Here is a 22300-nt window from a genome sequence, read left to right as displayed (position 1 = left end):
TCCAAATCCCTCCAAACCTGTCCTATCCATGTACCTGTCTAACTGTTTCTTAAACATTGGGATAGTCCCAGCCTCAAGTACTTCCTCTGGCAGCTTGTTCCATACACCCACCATCCATTGTGTGAAAAAGTTGCCCATCAGAGTCCTATTAAATCTTTTCCCTTTTACCTTAAAACTATGTCCTCTGGTTCTCGATTCACCTACTCTGGGCAAGAGACTCTAATGCATCTACCCAATCTATTCCTCTCTTGATTTTATACACCTCTACAAGATCACTCCTCATCCTCCTGCGCTCCAAGGAATAGAGTCCTAGCCTACTCAACCTCTCCCTATAGCTCAGATCCTCTAATCCTGGCAACATCCTCGTCAATCTTCTCTGCACCCTTTCCAGTTTGAATCTTTATTTACAATGTTAGCTTTGAAGTAAACCTCAAAAATTAGTAGTGGCAGCCGCAATTACCACCAGAAAAATATCAATACATTAGTAGTTGCATCGTTGCACACTGCTCTGTTAACAAAGCTAACAAAGTGGTTATAATACTGTTTGCAAGATGACAAACTCCTTTAACATGTTCTTTACATGTCTTTGGAGGCAGCTGCTCGAGAATGTTAAACCTGAATCACTTATTGCCTTATAACATAATTCCAACCTCTGGCAAATGTGAGACGTAATTCTGGCACTTGCAAACGTGCCCTCAACACTGTTTGGCTTCAATTCTAGTTTTCAGTACCTGGCAGTTCAAAGTGTCTTGAGATTTATTTTGGTTTGGAGTGTCTTAATGTTTGTGGGATCAATTGTTTCATAAGGGTTTTTGAAAAAAGTTCAAATGCTTTTGGAAAGATGTTGTCAAGCTGGAAAGGGTGCAGTGAAGGTTTACAAGGATGTTGCCAGGACTCGAGGCCCTGAGACCGTCCTGAATTAAGGTGCGTGAGCTACAAGGAGAAATTGGACAAACTCGGATTGTTTTCCCTGGAATGTCGAAGGTTCATGGAAGATCAGTACATAAGATTATAGTCATAGAGTCATAAAGCATGGAATCAGGCCCTTCGGCTCAACTTGTCCATGTAGACCAACATGTCCCATCCACACCAGTCTCATCTGGCTGTGTTTGGCCCATATCACTCTAAATTTACCCCATCCATTTATCTGTCCATATGTTGCTTAAACATTGTGATAGTACCTGCCTCAACTACCACCTCCGGCAGATCGTTCCACATACCCACCACCCTGTGTGTAAAAAAAGTGCCTCATTTTCCTATTAAACCTTTCCCCTCTCTCGCCTCTGATTCTCAATTCCCCAACTCTGGGCAAGAGACTCTGTGTGTTTACCCAATCTATTCCTCATGATTTTATACCACTTTATAAGATCACCCTTCATCCTCCTGCGCTCCAAGGAATAGGGTCCCAGCCTTCTCAACCTCTCCCTAAACCTCAGGCACTCCTGGCAGCATCCTTGTAAATCTTCTCTGCACCCTTTTCAGCTTGACAACATCTTTCCTATAGCATGGAGCCTAAAACCAAACTCAATACTCTAAATGTGGCCTCACCAACGTCATATATAACTGCAATAAGGACTCCTAACTTCAATACAATAATTATGAGAGGCATAGAAAGGATAAACAATCAAATCTTTTTTCCCCAGAATAAAATGTCAAAGATTATGTCTTTGGGGTGTGGGGGGAAACTGTAGCATCTGGAGGAAACCAACACGGTCACAGGGAGAACATACAAACTGCACACCCAAGGATCAATCCCAACCTTAGAGATGGAGTTTGCACATTCTCCCTGTGACAGTGTGGGTTTCCTTCAGATGCTCTGGTTTCTTCCCACATCCCAAAGACACGTGGGTTTGTACGTTAATTAGCCCTCTGTAAAATTATCCCTTGTGTGTGGAAAGTGGATGAGAAAGTAGGATAACATAGGAACATTAGGATAACTAGTGTGAACCAGTGATCAACGGTCAGCGTGGATTCGGTGGGGCGATGGGCCTGAATCCGAGCTGTATCTCTAAAGTCTAAAATCACCATCCACCTGCATCTGAAAGGCACCTTCAATTAAGAAGAAGGGATACAATTAGTTTGGGCAGGTCTTCTCTTCCATCGGACACATGTAAATCTAATGATAAATTGTCAGCCTGCACGGTGCTGACTCAAGATTATGCAGTTGCCTTGAAGCACGAGCTGGCTGCTGTGTGTGCTGCATCAGTCCCCGTGATATTGGAACCGTCATTTACACCTCGCTACTGCACTTTTTAATGAGCTTCTGCCGTAAATCCCAGGTGCTGTATCCATAAATCCACTCCCCTAACTCCACAAACCTTGACAAGCTCTCTCGATTATCATCAACCAACGAAGATGAATCAATGCTGCTGAATCTCGGAGCTGTGGCTGACGTTGGAAGGACTGTCGCCAGCTCCATTTGCTCACCAAATATACAAAGGTTTGCACCAGAGTATACCCTCTTGCTTATCTTAGTCTCCATCACCATCTCCCTTGACTCCCCCCCCCCCCCCCCCCCCACCACCCACCCTCCCCTCCCCTCACCCTCCAAAAAAAATGTCTGACACTTTTCATCCCTCTCTCAAAGGAGGAGGCTATTCAGAGAATGGAATCAGATTGTAGAAACAAACTGCAGATGCTGGTTCATACACAGGACATAAATGAATAACTTAGTGGGTCAGGCAGCATAGACACAAGGTGCTGGAGTAACTCAGTGGGTCAGGCAGCATAGACACAAGGTGCTGGAGTAACTCAGTGGGTCAGGCAGCATAGACACAAGGTGCTGGAGTAACTCAGTGGGTCAGGCAGCATAGACACAAGGTGCTGGAGTAACTCAGTGGGTCAGGCAGCATAGACACAAGATGCTGGAGTAACTCAGCGGGTCAGGCAGCATCTCTGGAGAACATGGACAGGCGATGTTTCTGGACGGGACACTTCTTCAGGCATTGTGGGGGTGGCAGCGGAGGGAATGTGCTGGAGTAACTCAATGTTTGCTCAGGTTTCCTCTCGCATTCCAAAGTCGCGCAGGTTTATAGGTTAATTGGCTTCTGTACACACTGCCCCTAGTGTGTAGGATGTGAAACTGGGATAACATAGCACTGGTGTGAACGGGTGATCGCTGGTTGGCAGCGACTTGGTGGGCCGAAGGGCCTGTTTCCACACTGTATCTCTAAACTAAACTAAAATCTCTCTAAACTAAGGCGGGGACTGGGAATGGGCAATGGGACGACTCCGAAGTTTTGTTTCATTCTTTCACTTTCGCGGGTAATTTCCTGCCCCTCCCTCTTCACCGCAACGCGTCATGTTTGTCTAATGGGACACTGTTCCTGGAGTAGTTGATGGCGAGAGATATACGCACTGCAAATCATACTTCGTTGGACGACTGTTTTATTGTTCTAATTGCCTTGGTTACACGCAACATATGCTTTCCCTTAGCAGTTTGTGCTTCTCGCAGCTTTACTGCAAAGGGCAGGGAGACAATGTGCTGAATAACCATGCTGTAGCAAACTGCCATCAGTAGCAACCCAAGATACCAATCTGTCATTACACGCTCCATTAAAATTACAAATACCACCTTATTGTCGGGGCTGTGTTCACTTTAGTGGCTGTAAACGAGATTATAAGAGCTCCTCACTCCCCTTATGGAAAAGTAAGTTATCCGTTGGTGATGTATGTCACAGCTTGCGTGGAAGGGAATAAGTTGAATCTTTCACATTTTCCTCAGCGCTTCCTTGCCCAAGGAATTCTTCTGACCTCCGGCTGGTTTGATGGCCTTGCCTTTGATGAAATAATGTTCATTCACTTGAACCCCACAGCTGAATTTGTGAATTACAGGCATCGGCCAACAAATATAAGGGTTCAGTCTGAAGAAGGGTCCCGGCCTCAAGTGTCACCCATCCATGTTCTCCGGTGATGCAGCCTGACACCGTGTGTCTTTATTTTAGAGTTCCCTTGAAAGTTTCTTATTATTCATCATGAGCCTGTTACAATTCATTAAGTACTAGCAAAAATCATATTGGAACGATGACCTTAGGTGCAGAAGACAGAATCCCGCTGATCCTGCGAATCAAAACTAATTGTCCCATGCATCACTTTAGTTTAGTTTATTATAACTTGTACCGAGGTACAATGGAAAGCTTTTGTTATGTGCCTACCAGTCAGCAGAAAGACAATACGTGATTACAATCGAGCCATTTACAGTGTATAGATACATGATGAGGGAATAACGTTTAGTGCAAGGTAAAGCCAGTCAAGACCATTCAAAGATAATCCGAGGGTCACCAATGAGGTAGATGGTAGTTCAGCACAGCTCTCTGGTTGTGGTAGGATGATTCAGTTGCCTGATAAAAGCAGGGAAGAAACTGTCCCTGAATCTGGAGGTGTGTATTTTCACACTTCTATACCTTTTGCCTGAGGGGGGAGGGGAGACGAGGGGGTGGTCAGGGTGAGACCAGAGAGTTGAACACTGTTGGAGTTAACTCTAATGGAATGGCATACTTTATTGTCACATGTGGCAAGTCACAGTGAAATTCTTTGCTTGCATACCCAAGGTATGCAAATAGTCTCCACATAAAGGGCACTGATAATGTTACAAAGTAACCCCATCAGCTCCTCCCCTATTCTCCCCCCTCCCGTGCCCCCCCCCCCCCCCATCTATCTCCTATCGGAGATGCGTTGGGTAACCTCCCACCAATACTGGAAGTTGGACTCACTGATCTTTCACTAAACCAACTAGTTGGACTTCCTAACCCCTGACTGAACCATGGAGTATCTGCTCTCTCACAGACAGACACTGGATGTTCAGCTCCTGACCTCTCAATGGTCCTGATATGCTTATTTTTACGAGCCCAAACAATATCACAGTGAATTCAGTCTTCCCGAATTACATTGTAAGATTAGGAGTTTGATAAATACCCTTTGTTCTTTTTTTAAATCTTGCTTTCAGTTGGGTTGACAATCTACTTGTTCCTCAACTGTAACCCTTCTTTTGGGTCTTTGAGATGCGGCATGAATTGTTGTTCCATTGGGTTTGCTCTTTTCATTTCAATAATAGGAAAAAAATGTTGCTAATTAGCCTTTTTACTTCTATATATTCTTTCACATTACATGGAAGCCTTCATGGCTGAATGGAAATCAAGCTATCAAAATCAAGAGTATTTTGCTATGTCCTTTGTTAAATTTACCTTATTCCTACATGTTGCGATATACTGCCACAATTTCTCAGCCAATTTTCTTAGGCCCCTGCCAAGTATGCTTTGGAGTTCATAAGAGATAGGATCAGAATTAGGCCATTCGGTCCATCAAGTCTACTCTGCCGTTCAATCATGGCCCATGTAAGGCTAGTGAGATAAAGTGTCCTATTGTGTTTCTTTCAGTGCTCACCATAACTCCAATGTTCCCCCCCCCCCCCCCCCCCTCCCCACCACAAGCCATGAAGTGCCAGAGGAACTCAGGGGGTCAGGCAGCATCTGTGGAGGGAATGGATAGACGATGTTTTGTGTCGGGACCTTTCTTCAGACTGATTGTAGTCTGGGGGGGGGGGGGGGGGGGGGAAGCAGAAAAGAGGTGAGGTGGGTCAAAGCCTGGCAAGTGATAGGTGGATACAAGTTAGGGGGTGGATGTGTCAAAGGAGGCAAAAGGGTGTGAGATAAGGAGAGAATGGGAGTGAAAGGGATACTGTTGTGACTCCTTCATCACTTACCCCACCCATCTGCCAATCCCAACCCCCTCATCTGTGTTTACCTTTCACTTGCCAGGCATTGTTTTGCCCTCTCCACCCTTTTCCAGCTTTCCTCTCCCCCTCCTACTACAATCAGTCGGAAGAAGCATCCTGACCCAAACTCCCCAGATGCTGCCTGACCTGCTGAGTTCCTCTAGCGCTTTGCGTTTTGCTCAAGGTTCCAGCGTCCGCAGTTTCCTGTGCCTCCATTTTACGCCCCCTCCTTCCCCTTCTCCGCACTAACAAGACAGGTCATTAATTGTTGAAACTGATATTTTCCCCCTCAATTATGTGTTTAGTTTAGAGATACAGCGTAGAAACAGGCCCTTCGGCCCTCCGAGTCCACGCCAACCACCAATCACCCATACGCTAGTTCTATCCTACACACTAGGGACAATGTGCAGAAGCCATTTAGCTTACGAACCTGCACATCTTTGGAATGATCTTAGGCTTCTCGATGAGAAAGCTTTAGTGTGGCCACATACAAGGATCTGCTGGAATCTCCTTAAAGCCTGACGGTCCAATGTTTATCTCCTCATCAACATTATAAAAACAGTTTGTGATAAATGTCTCCTCCAAGAAGCAACTATAACCCACTCTTTTGCTTCCTGCACAGTTACGAAACTTCTGGAGGGGAATTTTTGATACCTTTTCCAAAATACTTAAAACTAAATTGGACCCCAATATAAAACTGATCATATTAGGTATGTTCTAAGCTAACGATATTTCAAAGACGTTTCCTCAACTACGGCCTAATAACGGCGAAAAAATTAATACTTAAATTTTGGAAACAGACAACAGTCCCCACAGTGAAGATGTGGATTACAGATATGTCCAAGACACTACATTTGGAAAACATTCGGCTTGTCTTGGCGGAAAAACCAGATCAATTTCTTAAGACATGGATACCCTTTACTGAATTTTTACAACAATAGTATGGTGAAACACAAATTAAAATTGAAATCCGATGCTATGTCGGGTGAGGTGGGGGGGGGGGGGGGGGGGGGGGGAGAGGGGCAAGGTATATCTATCTTGTCTTATTCCTCTTTCTTTCTGCTGCACTGCTCTGGTAGCTTAGGGGACTTTTTCTCATTCTTCTCTATTCTATCCTTTCACTTTTTCCTTTCTTCTTCTTGCTTTCCCTTTCTTTCCTTTTTTCCATTTTTTCAATTTAGGTTATAAGGTTAAAAATGAAGCTGTACAATAATTGTATAATTCTAGAACGTCTTATCGTTGTACAATTGCTTCGAATAAAATAAAAAAATAAAATAAAAAATGTTTTAAAAAAAACATTACAAAAACAGGGTTCAGTTCAGTTTAGTTAATTGTCACCTGTACCGAGGTACAATGAAAATCTTTTGTTGTGTGCTAACCAGTCAGCAGAAAAACAATATCAGCATGTTATCAGCATGTTAAGGCATTACCCCTTGTGGGAGCTTGTTGTGAACTAATTGCCTGCCAAAGTTCCTACGTTAAACCAGTGCCAACTCTTCGAGAGTACTCGTGTGCCTCAGAAACATCTTCTGCTGTGTAAGGTGCATTGAAACTAAAAATGCAAATCTTATTACTTTTCGGAAAGTTGAGAGCAAGCAAAATCTTTAACACAAAACCTTTTTTTGCTATGTTAAAATATTTGTCAGTATTCACAGAAGAGTTCTTCATGACAAGTGCCAGATGCAAACGCTCCAAGGCAGAGGGTTACATTTTTTGGCTATGTTTACGTGACAGAGACAAAACAGATTGATTTTGGAACAAAGTCAAGGTCAGGGATCTCAGTACACAAGAAATGCCTCAAAGTCTCAATAGCTGTGGATATGAGTAATAGCTGCAGTCAATATTCCAATCTGTTTACTAGGTGGAGTGTGTTGCAAGTTAGTTTACAAATGAACTTGTCAACATTGGAAAACCTGATCCGGTGAGGATTTTTAGTCATGTACATACCAAAGGCCAAAACAGAAACATGATCAGAAACCTAACGTTTCGGAAGCTCACTACTGTTATGTTATGTTAGGTTATGTATGTGGTCAAATTGCCATAAGGAACACTGCTGGGAATACTAACGACCCTTTTAAGAAATTAAAAATATATGAGCAACGCACAAAGCACAAAACGAGGCCACCTCCTTGCATTTGGTTCCATTCTCTTGTTACCCTGACAGAATGCAAGAGGACAGAAATTGGAAAGAATAGGAAATGGGCATGATCTATTACTGCAAGTTTATATTAATACTGCATCAGAGACATTGGCTAAGTAGAATTGATTTTTTTCTCCATGCAATCTCTACCTCAGTAATGCACTCTAAATTATTAGCTGTTGTTTTCGAGGAATTGTTCACCAGGTTATTTTTCCTGCAATAGTGATCAGCTGCATGCAGTTGTACTCAACGGTGCTTTACTTTAGACTTTATGCTTTAGAGATACAGCGTGGAAATGGGCCCTTCGGCCCACCCAGTCCGCACCGACCAGCGATCACCCCGTACACTAGCACTATCCTACAGATGGGCCCTGACCTCGGGTGTTTCACAGAGGAAGAGGACCTAACTCTCTGGTGCCTTTCCCCCACAGTGGAAATGTTTTGATTCTGCTGTGGGGGGACGTTTGTGTTGAACTCTATAATATGTTGTGTCCATTTTTATTCTTTTTTTGTTTAAACCTTTTTCTACGGTTTGCAATGGAACTTATTATAATAATATAATAATAATAAACTTTATTTATAAAGCGCTTTAAACAACCGCAGTTGCCACAAAGTGCTGTACATGAGAACTCATGGACAAAAAGTTATTACAAACCATTAAAAACCGTAAAACGAAGGACTAAAAACAGTAAAAATTAAAAGACATTAAAAGCACTAAGAACAGGAGCAATGTCTCAGCCAGTGTCGAAAGCCAGAGAATAAAAATGAGTTTTTAGGGAGGATTTGAAGATGGACAGTGAGGGGGCCTGTCTGATGTGCAACGGCAAGGTGTTCCAAAGTGCCGGAGCAGCAACAGAAAAGGCTCTATCCCCTCTGAGCTTCCGCTTGGACCGTGGTACCTCAAGGAGCAGCTGATCAGCTGACCTGAGGCACCGAGCAGGAGCATATAGGTGGAGCAGCTCAGAGAGGTAAGGCGGGGCGAGCCCATTCAACGATTTGAAAACAAATAAAAGAATTTTAAAATGAACTCGAAAGTGCACTGGGAGCCAGTGAAGGGAGGCCAAAATTGGCGTAATGTGCTCCCTCTTTCGAGTTCCAGTCAAAAGGTGAGCGGCAGCATTCTGAACCAGCTGGAGACGAGCTGTTAATTATTTAAATTATGTGAAGCACTTTGGGGTCAATGCAAGTTGACTTAAAATGTGCTATATAAATAAAGTTTACTTACTTACTCACTTACACTAGGGGCGATTTACAATTTACAGAAGCCAATTCCTCTACAAATCTGTACGTCTTTGGAATGTGGGAGGAAACCAGAGCACCCGGAGAAAACACACGTGGTCACAGGAAGAATGTACAAACTCCATACAGATAGCACCCATGGTCAGGATCGAACTGGGGTCTCTGGCGCTGTAAGGCAGCACCATTGTGCTGCCCTTAAAGGTAAAAGCTACCAAAGGCAACAAAAAATGTATTTCTCTACCCATGACCAGCCATTGAAATTGATAATTTTGCATGATTTATGGTTTATTATCTGGAATCTGTGCACAATTTAAGTCTTCCGAAAATAAGTTTAGACTCTAGATGGAAGAGGAGTAAGCCTTGTTCTATATGGCTCTCATGAGTTACAATCCCATTGACGTTGGTCATAAGGGGTTTAACAGACAGCTAAATCCCTGTTGCTAATTGACTAAATTAATATATAACCTGTAACTAACCAGAAATGAAATTATATACCCTGAATTAACTGATGTAAGGTATAATTCATCCTGCATCGGAGATACTGAATTATATTCTAGAAAAAATGTGCACGCTTTCTGAAGTAATCCAAAAAGTTACTTTAAATCTTCATTCAAAACAACTACATTATTTTTCACTCGGCTGAATGTATCTGGGAAATATTATTTGAATAATAGTATATCAATAGGAAGATTAGACATATGTCTAGGCATATGTCTAGGCATGTGTCTAGTTTCTCCAGAAAAATTATTTCAAAATTACATACATATTAAAGTAACACACATTATTTGCAAGGTTTGTTTATGATAATTTATCTTCTATTTTAATCCACGTTGATATCCCAATTTTTATTTTGCTCTGTGTTTAAAAGGTTGTACGAGTCATCTGTCAGAATTGTTTAATCTCGTTCGATGTTCAGCCGCCATAGCCTTTAACTCGATTCCGTAAGAATTTAGTTTAGCTTAATTTAGAGGTGCAGTGTGGAAAGAGACCCTTCGGTCTACCAGCAATCACCCGTACACTAGGGCAGCACAGTGGCAGAGTTACTGCCTCATAACAGCAGAGGCCCGGGTTCGATCCTGACTACAGATGCCGTCTGTACAGAATTTGTACATTCTCCCCGTGACTTGCGTGGGCTTTCTCCGTCCGGGTGCTCCAGTTTCCCCCCACACTCCACAGACATAGAGGTTTGTGGGTGAATTGACTTCGGTAAAATTGTAAATTGTCCCAAGTGTGTGTGTAGGATAGTGTTAGTGTGCGGGCATCGCTGGTCGGCGTGGACTTGGTGGGCCGAAGTGCCTGCACCTGGGCTGTATCTCTTTACAGAAGACAATTAACTTACAAACCTACACGTCTTTGTAATGTGAGGGGAAACTGGAGCACGCGGCGAAAATCCATGCGGTCACAGGGAGAACGTACAAACTCCGTATAGACAGCACCCATAGTCAGGATCGAACCCGGGTCTCTGGCTCGGTGAGGCAGTAACATTACCGTTGTGCCCAATAGATATTGTAATATCATTCAAACAAAAAGGATTATAATTGTGATTGCAGCAACTGAGTATTATTGTTTCCCCTTTCTCTTCTCTTTCATTCCCTTTTCATTATCTACTTTAATCCTTCCCGTTCTCAGATGGACCATCTCTCTTTTGAAATTTACAGGCTGGAGACATTCACCACTAACCGCAGTGCCATTAATCTGCCTTTCAAAAGGCCAGAGAGGTTAACATATGGCAGATGAGTATTTGTTGCAGGCACCCTTGCACAGTAAAACTCAATTCAGTATTGTGTGGGATTTCTGAAGTGGGTGAAGTGGCAGGCACAGTGGCGCAGCTAGTAGAGCTGCCACCTCACAGCGCCAGAGACCCTGATTCGATCATGACCTCGGCTGCTGTCTGTGTGGAGTTTGTACATTCTCCCTGGGACCACGTGGGTATCCTCCGGGTGGTCCGGTCTCCTCCCATATCCCAAAGGCGTACGGGTTTGTAGGTTAAGTGGCCCTCTGTAAATTGTCCTGAATGTGCAGGGAGTGAATGAGAACGTAGGAAAGGGTAGAACTAGTATGAAGGGATTTAGTTTAGCTTGGAGATACACCATGGAGACAGGCCCTTCGGCCCTTCGTGTCCAGGCCAACCATCAATCACCCATTCTCACTTTCTCATCTTTTCCTACACATCCCTCAGGGCAGTTTTGCACAAGCCAATTAGCCTACGGACTCATGTCTTTAATGATCAAAGTGTAGAAACATGGAACCGCAATGCTGGTCTCCAAACAAAGACACAAACCAGTGGCTTAATTAGCGGGTCAGGCAGCATCCCTGCAGAACCCGGAGAGGTGACGTTTAGGGTCGGGATCCTTCTTCAGAGATCCGAAGTAGGATCCCAACCCGAAATGTCACTTATCCATGTTCTCCAGGGATGCTGCCTGATCCGCGGAGTTACTCCAGCAGTTTCTGTTTATCTTTGTCTTTAGTGGTCGATGGTCGGCATGGACTTGGTGGGGCGAAGGGCCTGCTTCCATGCTGTATCTCTAAACTAAACAAAATTGGTTGCAAATTGTGTTGGAAGGTAGAGAATTCTGAATGAATACCTGCTTTGCGGTGTGAAGCTGCTCTTTTGCGGTTGCCATGGCAGTGATGATACGGTTGCTGCCGGGACTCAGTTGGAAGGAAAGGGAAAGTCCCGCCACGACCTGAATCCCGAGGTCAGTGACCGTCACCTTCTCATCGATGACCGTTATTGTTCTTTCGGCCAGGATAGAGTCAGACAGCGGCGACAGAACCTGCCAAATAAAGAGGTTTCAAAATGAAACATTCACATTCACAATCTACTGAACCCGACCAATCTCACCAAGTCTCCATTACCTTGAAATCGGCGTGTTGCAATACGCTATGGTACTATACGATAGAACTTTATTTATCCCAGGAGGGAAATTGATCTGCCAACAGTCATAAAAACACAAGATACACAAAACATGAGATAAAAGTGACGAGTGGAAACGATAGGGGATGTGCACAGATTGGGGAAAGGGGGGGGCGGGGGGGGGAGAGGAGTGAGTCTCAGTCTACCCCACGACAGAAAGTGGGGGGGAAGTTGAACAGTTTGATAGCCACAGGGAAGCAGGATCTCCTGTGGCGTTCTGTCCTGCATCTTGGTGGAACCAGTCTGTTGCTGAAGGTGCTCCTCATGTTGACCAGTGTGTCATGGAGGGGGTGAGCTTTGAATTGTATCATTCACAACTGACGTAAAGGTTATTAAAAACATATTTCTATGCATTTTGTAACACTTGGTTTTACAAACATTCTAGCACATGAGACATATTAGAGTACAGTGTGGAAACAGGCCCTTCAGCCCAAATTGCCCATGCCGACCAACATTGCCCCATCTACACGTCCCACCTGCCTGTGTTTGACCCATAGTCCTCGAAACCTGGCCTATCCCGCACCTGTCTAAGTTTTTCTTAATAGTTTCTGCCTCAACTATCCCCTCCGGCAGCTCAAACCTGTCAAATGTAACCGGACAATTAAAAGACATTTAGACAGGTACATGGATAGGGAAGGTTTATATGGGACTAGTGTAGAAGGGGCATCTTGGTTGACATTGGGCGAGAGGTGGCAATGCAGAAGATGCCTCTGCCAGGTCTGACTGATACCACTATTAGAAAGTGGGATTTCCATGGAGATGCAGAAAGAAGGAACTGCAGATGCCGATTTACAAACAAAGACACAAAGTGGTGGAGTAACTCAGCGGGTCAGACAGCATCTCTGGAGAACATGGACAGGTGACGTTTCGGGTCAGGACCCTTCTTCAGACTCATAGGTGACGTTTTGTGTTGGGACCTTTCTACAGACTCCATGTTCTCCAGAGATGCTGCCTGACCTGCAAAGTTACACCAGCACTTAGTGTGTGCGTTTTTTTCTCCATGGAGATGTGTGGGTATGGGAGGAAACCGAACACCTTGGGGAAAACCCACGCAGGTGATGGGGAGAACGTATAAACTCCGTACAGACAGCACCTGTAGTCGGGATTGAATCCTGGTCCAGTGCTGTAGGGCAGCAACTCTACCTATTATTGCTTACTAGATTTATTAATACCTAACTTCTTTTATGGATTTATATGTCAGTCGCTGTATGTCTTTTCAAGGACCAACTTGGCAAGTCACTTTTTAATTGTTGTTTAGTTTAGGTTGGAGACACAATGTGGAAACAGGCCCTCTGGCCCACCGAGTCCATGCCGACTGACAATCAGCCCATACACAACTCCTATCCTACACACTGGGGGGGGAATTTACAGAAGCCAATTTAATTTAGAGATACAGTTTCTTCTGTCCACTGAACCCGTGCCAACCAGCAATCACCCCATACACTAGCTCTATCGTACACATTAGGGACAACGAACAGAAGCCTTACAAACCTGCACGTCTTTGGAATGTGGGAGGAAACCGGAACGCCCGGAGACAACCCACACAGTCACAGGGAGAAGGTACAGACAGCACCTGCGATCAGGATCTGTGAACTTGGGTCTATGGCACTGTAAGGCAGCAACTCTACAGCTGCACCACCATGCTGGTCCCACACATTTTAAAATTCTATAACAAATAAGCCTCATTTTGTTTGGTCTTTGCTCATTGTTAGTCTCTTGCAGGGATGGGAGATTGCAACCTTCACGTGGTCCACCCTGTTTCGACTAATGCAATCAACCCGACGTGCACAAACAAATAGATCAAATAGAACAAGTTGACCTACAACTTTAGGCTGTGCTGTGATCGCCGTACGCAAGAAGATGTCTCTTGCAATCTGCCCCATCATGCCCCATCTACGCTAGTCCCACATATCTGCATTTGGTCCATATTCCTCTAAACCTATCCTATCCATGTACCTGTCCATATCTATTTCTATGTCCATTCGCAAACTTGGAAACAGACTGTGCTTTGTACTTGAGAAGGTGGCGAGGGAGGAATTGCAGAAACAGGCGTTGCACCTCCTGCTGTTTTAGGAGAAGGTACCAGCGGTCGAGAAACCTAAACAGCGCTTCCAGCTGGGCAACAATTCACATGTGACACGGTGGCGCAGTGGCTACTGCCTTACAGCGCCAGAGACCCGGGTTCGATCCCGACTATGGGTGGTGTCTGCATGGGGTTCGTACGTTCTCCTCATGACCTACGTGGGTTTTCTCCGAGATCTTCGGTTCTTACTCCCACACTCCAAAGACGTACAGGTTTGTAGGTTAAATGGCTTGGTATAAGTGTAAATCGTCCCTAGTGTGTGTAGGGTATTGTTAGTGTGCGGGTATGGCTGGTCAGTGCGGACTCGGTGGGCCGAAGGGTCTGTTTCCGCGCTGTATCTCTGAACCTAACTTCTGCCCAGAGAGTTCACCTCCACTGTTGTGACTGCAGCCTATATCCCTCCTGATGCTAATGCCAAGCTTGCAATGAAAGAGCTGCATACTGCCATTAGCAATCAACAGACGCACAACCCCGAGGCAGCCTTCATTGTTGCGGGTGACTTCAATCACTCTAACCTGAAGACTGTACTCCCCAAATTCCACCAACATGTCTCCTTCCCCACTAGAGTAGACAAGACACTGGACAAAGTCTACACCAACATGGCTGAAGCTTACAAAGCCATCCCTCTCCCCCACCTTGGTCAGTCTGATCACGTCTCATTGTTCCTGCTCCCTAAGTACTCCCCACTCATCAGACGGGTTAAACCAACTGTGAGGACAGTTAAAGTCTGGTCAGAGGAAGCGGACTTCACACTTCAGCAGTGTTTTGGAAACACTGACTGGAAGGCGTTTGCAGCCCAGGCCACCCTTGACTCCCACACGGACATTGATTCCTACACATCCTCTGTTCTGGACTTTATAAACTCCACCATCAATAGTGTCACCTCCCTCAAACGGGTGACCATATTCCCGAATCAGAAGCCATGGATGAACAGCGAGGTCAGGCTACTGCTGAAAAAACGGGACACCGCTTTCAGGTCAGGCGATGCTCGAGCCTACAGTTCAGCCAGGGCTAACCTGAAGAGGGGCATCAAGAAGGCCAAGCACTGCCATAAACTCAGGATTGAGGAGCACTTCAACAACAACTCCGACCCCCGACGCATGTGGCAAGGCATCCAGGTCATCACGGACTATAGACCCTCCAACACCACCCCCACATCCAGCGACGCCTCCTTCCTTGAGGAGCTTAACCACTTCTATGGCCGCTTCGACAGGGACAATCTAGAGACAGCCATCAAGGCTGTGCTACCTGCCGATCACCAACCCCTCACACTCACCCCCTACGACGTATTTGTGGCACTGAGTAGGACTAATGCACGTAAAGCTGCTGGCCCTGACGGCATCCCCGGGCGCGTGCTCAGGGCCTGTGCTGCGCAGCTGACAGACGTCTGGACTGACATCTTCAACCTGTCACTTGCCCAAGCAGTTGTCCCCACGTGCCTTAAAACCACCTCCATCGTGCCAGTGCCAAAACACTCCACTGCGGCAAGCCTCAACGACTTCCGCCCAGTTGCACTTACCCCCATCATCACCAAGTGCTTCGAGAGGCTGGTCCTGGCACACCTCAAAAGCTGCCTACCCCCCACACTGGATCCCTATCAGTTTGCCTACCGCAAGAACAGGAGTACAGAGGATGCCATCTCAACGGCACTTCACTCCGCCCTCTCCCACCTCGACAACAGAGACACTTACGTAAGTGCTTTTAATGTCTTTTAATTTTTAGTGTGTTTTTTATAGTCCTTCGTTTTACGGTTTTTAATGGTTTTTAATTGTTTGTAATAGCTTTTTGTTCATGATTTCTCATGTACAGCACTTTGTGGCAACTGTAGTTGTTTAAAGTGCTTTATAAATAAAGTTATTATTATTATTAAGAATGCTGTTCATCGATTACAGCTCAGCATTCAACACCATTATACCATCAAAACTGATCACCAAACTCGGTAACCTGGGCATCGACCCCTCCCTCTGCAACTGGATACTGGACTTTCTAACCAACAGACCCCAGTCTGTTAGGTTAGACAAGCACACCTCTTCAACCCTCACCCTGAGCGTTCCACAGGGCTGTGTGCTGAGCCCCCTCCTCTACTCCCTCTTCACCTATGACTGCACACCTGTACATGGTACTAACACCATCATCAAGTATGCAGATGATACAACGGTGATTGGCCTCATCAGCAACAACGATGAGTCGGCCTACAGGGAGGAGGTCCAGCACTTAGCAGCATGGTGCGCTGACAACAACCTGGCCCTTAACTCCAAGAAGACCAAGGAGCTCATTGTAGACTTCAGGAAGTCCAGGGGCGGCACGCACACCCCCATCCACATTAACGGGACGGAGGTGGAACGTGTTTCTAGCTTCAGGTTCCTGGGAGTCAACATCTCCGATGACCTCTCTTGGACCCACAATACCTCAACTCTGATCAAGAAGGCTCACCAGGGTCTCTTCTTCCTGAGGAGACTGAAGAAGGTCCATCTGTCTCCTCAGATCCTGGTGAACTTCTACCGCTGCACCATCGAGAGCATCCTTACCAACTGCATCACAGTATGGTATGGCAACTGCTCTGTCTCCGACCGGAAGGCATTGCAGAGGGTGGTGAAAATTGCCCAACGCATCACCGGTTCCTCGCTCCCCTCCATTGAGTCTGTCCAAAGCAAGCGTTGTCTGCGGAGGGCGCTCAGCATCGCCAAGGACTGCTCTCACCCCAACCATGGACTGTTTACCCACCTACCATCCGGGAGGCGCTACAGGTCTCTCCGTTGCCGAACCAGCAGGTCCAGGAACAGCTTCTTCCCGGCGGCTGTCACTCTACTCAACAACGTACCTCGGTGACTGCCAATCACCCCCCCACCCCCCGGACACTTATTATCACTTATTATTATTTATTCAAATCATTTGCTATGTCGCTCTTCCAGGGAGATGCTAACTGCATTTCGTTGTCTCTGTACTGTACACTGACAATGACAATTAAAATTGAATCTGAATCTGAATCTGAATCTGAACCAAACTAAACTGAAGAAGGGCCTCGACCCGAAGCGTCACTTATTCCTTCTCTCCAGAGATGCTGCCTGTCCCGCTGAGCTACTCCTGTTTTTTGTGTCTATCTAAACTAAACATGCACTTGTTGCAACCTTGTATACTGCATTCAGTGCTCGTGATGTGGCCCGCTCCACATTGGTGAGACCAAGCGCAGACCAACTATGCTTCACCCACGTTTAGTAGAGGCCCAGTACGTATGCATGGATGCTAGGCTTAGTGATAATGGTCAGGATTCAACTTTAAGGCAAACCTTTCTCAGTTCCACAACATTAGTATTTAGGGCAGACAGTAATGGATTAATTATGCATAGCTCTCAATATCTTACTTTTCCTCGACGTACAATCTTTCTTGTAAAAGCATGAATAACGAATAACAATTTAATTACATTCCCATCATAAATGCACAGTAGGCAAATGAGTCAGAGGACATTTAATTACTGAATATAAGATAAGTGGGAAGCTTATTGTCCGTAGATACATTATTTATCACAAGCTTTTGTTCTCCATCTTTAAAACATTTTCGAGTTTCAATGTGACCTGTTCTAAAACCGTTGCAATGTATACTTTGCTACTGTCACTAACAGTTCAAAAAGGATTCCTAAAGGAACATTGTTGAGACATTCAATTGAACAATGCCTATAGCCTTGGCATTTATACTAGTTCCCTCAGGAACAGCTAGCGTGCACTTCATATGGCACACAGACTGACATAAACCTATCTCCCCCTGCAAAATGGACCCATTAATATCAAACTAGTAATTAAAAGCCTCACTTGGAAATGTCAGGTTCCTCTGGTGCAGTGTGTTGAAACAATTTTTTGCAAGATGCCAGCCAAGGTGGCTGACAGATATATGGCTGCATAAGCACAGGCCCAAACTCCCTCTTGGTCTCGAAGCAGTGTAATATTGTGTGGAAATGTCATTCAATGTCACTCGATTTAATCTTTAAGGACAGAAAGAGCTACTGTGACCAGCGATTCTCAAAGCCATCAGAAACATGCCATAAATCATCTTTAATGCTGCAGATGAAGGTACTGGAGCTTTCGGATAAATGCCCAGACTTGATGATTCAGCTCCACATCCATCAGTTATTATAGCATTAGGGTTTCTGACCATCTGAAACAATAACCCAGAGAATAATAGGCTTACATCGCTCAACTCAAAACATTGAGGTTAGAGTCACAGGGAGATGCTGCTTTGAAAGAGACCCTTCAGCCCATCTATTGACCACTCGTTTATCTCAATCCTACATTAACTTGCTGAGGGAATTTGCCCATTGATCCATTCAACTATAACTGGACTGTAATCATTAACCAGACTGCATCATCATGCACAAAATGCTGGAGTAACTCACCGGGACAGACAGCATCTCTGGAGAGAGGGAACGGGTGATGTTTCGGGTCAAGATCCTACTTCAGATTGGGAAGAAGGGTCTCGACCCGAAACATCACCCATCCCTTCTCTCCAGAGATGCTGCCTGTCCCGCTGAGTTACTCCAGCATTTTGTGTCTATCCTTCTTATCCAGCCGTTTCAGGAATGAGTGTAGGGCCAGGAAGATGGCATCAGTCGTGGACCTGTGGTGGAGGGTGGAGTGGATCAAGGTTGCTTGGTAGGCGTGATTCAATGTGTTCCACAACCAATATGTGTAACCATAAACTAAACTAAACTATTAATTATTAAGTAAAGGAGTTATTATAGTTATTATTATTCAGTGATTTTAATTCAGGATCATTATTTAGTATTTTGCCAAGTGTGAAGCAGACCACTTTGTGACCGGATTTCTGCCAATGTTGTCTAATAACTGGTCTGTATCTGGAGTGAGTTTCTGGAGGAAGTTACAGAAGCACAAACAATTATAACTTATAAGACACTTGGACAGATATATGCATAGGAAGGGTTTAGCAGGCTATGGGATGACTGCAGGCGAATGGGACTAGTCCAGTATACCGACTTGGCCGGCATGGGCAAGATGGGCTGAAGGGCCTGTTTCCATGCTGTAGGACCCAATGTCTCTGTTACTGAGCTGAAACAAGCTAACTGCACAGGATAATTGTCCAATACTCCCATCACTGTGGCCAGCATCTAACTTCTGTTGGATGATTCCAATGGTCATTATCCACACTGCAAATGTGTTTGTGAAATTACCAAAAATCTACATTTGAGACCATAGAGCATAGAACAGTATAGAAGACAGACACCAAAAACTGGAGCAATGCAGTGGGTCAGTAGCATCTCTGGAGAAAAGGAATAGGTGACGTTTCGGGTCGAGACCCTTCTTCAGACTGAGAGTCTGGGTAAAGGTGAACGAGAAATACAGACGGTACTTCGGAGAAATGGATGGAAGATCTGCAAAAAGCACCAATAATCAAGGAAATGCAGAGTACACAATAGGCCATTCCTCCCTACACTTGGAACAGTATTGAACAGGGACAGGAATCCTTCGGCCCACAATGTCTGTCCGAACATGATGCCGCGACCTTATCTGCCTGCACATGCTCCATATCCCTCCATTCCCTGCATACCCATGTGCCTATCCAAAAGTCTCTTAAATGCCGCGATTGAATTGCAAACAAAGTTAGCAAATCTTTGTGAATGTACTTCCAACAGCAGTGGTTATTTTATTCAGAGGCACTCTTATGTCTAGGGATAATGCTGCATTTATAAATCAACATCCTGACACTGTGTTTCGCTGCGAATTAAAATCACGCGGGCCCGATCTATATCATCTAAATGATTAAACAGTGGTAAAAAAATGCTCACTGATTACTGGGCCAACAAAAGAGAAAAATACAATACATTTAAAATCCAGAATGGAGAATACTGTAACTGCTCCCCTTTCTCCAAAGCAGATATTCCTCAGGACATTCCCAGATAGAGTGGATGTGGAGAGAATGTTTCCAGAGGTAGGAGAGTCCAAGACCAGAGGGCACAGCCTCAGAATAAAAGGACGAACATTTAGAATAGAGACGAGGAGGAATTTCTTTAGCTGGAAGGTGGTGAATCTGTGGAATTCATTGCCACAGACGGCTGTGGAGACCAAGTCATTGGGTATTTTCAAAGCGGAGAAATATGGGCTCTTGATTAGTAAGGGCATCAAAGTTTATGGGGAGGAGGCAGGAGAATGGGGTTGAGAGGGAAAGGTAGATCAGCCATGATCGAATGGTAGAGTAGACTCGATGGGCTAAATGGCCTAATTCTGCTCCTATTAAGTCTTATGGTCCTATGGACAGTTTGAGGATAGAGATTAAAATCTGGAATACTGTATATTCTTCTTGATGGATGATAATCAAAATGGAGGAAATTGGGAAGGAAAATTATAACTTCAAACTCATGAACCACCAATTGACAACGATCATAGGTGTTGCACTGTCCAGCACAAATTGGTTCCATCACAGAGAAAGGATGTCAAGATCCTCTTCCTTTCTGACACACCCATGCAGTAGATAATACCTTGCCCAGCACATTGTGTGTAGTGGGCAACTCAAACCATCATAACAGCACCACAGGGGTGGCATGGTGGCGCAGTGGTTGGGTTCAACGGTAAGATTGCTGCCTTACAGTGCCTGGCAGCCAGGTTCAATCCTGACTATGGGTGCTTTCTGTATGGAGTTTGTATGTTCTCCCCGTGACCAGCGTGGGTTTTCTCCGGGCGCTCCGGTTTCCTCCCACATTCCAAAGATGTGCAGGTTTGTAGGTTCATTGGCTTTTGTAAATTGCACCTAATGTGTAGGATCAAACTAGTGTGCAGGGGATCGCTGGTCGAGGCGGGCTTGGTGCATCTGAGGGCCTGTTTCCATGCTGTATCTCCAAACTAAACTAAACTAAACAACACAACACTCCCAATATGACTGTGCGTAAGAAGCTATTTATATTCGACTACTCATCCACTAGACATTGACGACAATGGTATTACGACACAAGTTCTCTATCTGAACATTGAGACATTCTCTATGTCAGGTTATCAAATATTCCTCCTTAATTTAGATGAAAACATGCATAAAAACAGTCAAAAAAGTTGAACATGAACAACAAAACAGTAAAAACTAGCATTTTCTTATTTACAAATTCTATCAGATGGCTTATTAGTCAATGTGAACAGCAACAGTGAATACACAGAAACTTCACCAGTAGATGGTGATATCTCATCTCCACAAGATGAAACATAAAACCGCAGTGGATGGAAATCTAAGCCAGTGCTTCTCAAATTATTTCAGTGTCATTCACCCTTGAGTCTTTATCACAAAATTTAATTCACCCTCGACTAAATTTTCTTATGTTTTTTGGTAATTTTCGTCATTCTCCCTTGTGTATAATCATATCTATAATTTATTTTGTCACATGAGCAAAAAACATAAATTAACTCATTTCGTAAGTGTTTATTTTATTCAACTTTTTGAACATCCTAAAAATATGTAAATAAAACTAGGAGTGAAAAAAAAAGTTTAAATGATTAAAAAAAACATTCCAACGTCTAAACACTGGGCTTCAGCCCCATCCTATCCTTTCGGGCTTTGATTACTGCAGTTTTTTTCTTGGAAAGCTAGCTCAAAATGTCCATGGTAGACAAAAATGCTGGAAAACTCAGCGGGTGGGGCAGCATCTATGGAGCGAAGGAAATAGGCAACGTTTCGGGTCGAAACCCTTCTTCAGAAATAGGCAATGTTTCGGGTCGAAATCCTTCTTCAAAAAACCATGGAGTAGGTGATTTAATATATTAGTGTCCAACTAATATAATTTTCTATAACTCTCCACGAGGAAAACTCACAATAACACCAAATCCAGTGTTGCCATTTATAATTTTATGATCCCACTAGCTCGTCTGGTCTTCCCTAAAAGATTATATTACAGTAAATTTGGGAAATATCCTGCTGCTTTGAATTTAGAAAACCATAGGTCGAGAGAAATAAACATATCAAATTTCCAGCTCCACTGCTGTTAAAACCAATAAGAGCTTACGAACCACTTTAATGGCAATGCCTTTTTTAAGTATGCAAAAAAAAATCTATAAATAACTGAATAAATTAAGTCATTCACCCTTCTTTCACCCCTCTAGTTTCATTCACCCCAAAATAATTTCATTCGCCCCTGGGTGAACCATTCACCAGATTAAGAAGCACTGATCTAAGCTACAAATAAAACTAAAATGCTCAAAATATCTAACAGTTCAGGCAGCAT

The 22300-nt window shown here is 44.4% G+C and overlaps 1 protein-coding gene across 1 annotated transcript in view; it reads right to left on the bottom strand.

Annotated features, from left to right (window-relative positions):
• The window catches only part of tmem132c (transmembrane protein 132C), an 815186-nt gene that overhangs the window by 6888 nt on the left and 785998 nt on the right, over positions 1-22300 (bottom strand). The window contains exon 8 of the mRNA XM_033043184.1: positions 11677-11868. Coding sequence (XP_032899075.1) covers positions 11677-11868 — 192 coding nt within the window. The remainder of the gene's footprint in view (positions 1-11676; positions 11869-22300) is intronic.

The sequence above is a fragment of the Amblyraja radiata genome, chromosome 25 (assembly GCF_010909765.2).
Source record: "Amblyraja radiata isolate CabotCenter1 chromosome 25, sAmbRad1.1.pri, whole genome shotgun sequence".
In the NCBI taxonomy this organism is placed as follows: Eukaryota; Metazoa; Chordata; class Chondrichthyes; order Rajiformes; family Rajidae; genus Amblyraja; species Amblyraja radiata.
This window is presented reverse-complemented; position numbering and strand designations above follow the sequence as displayed.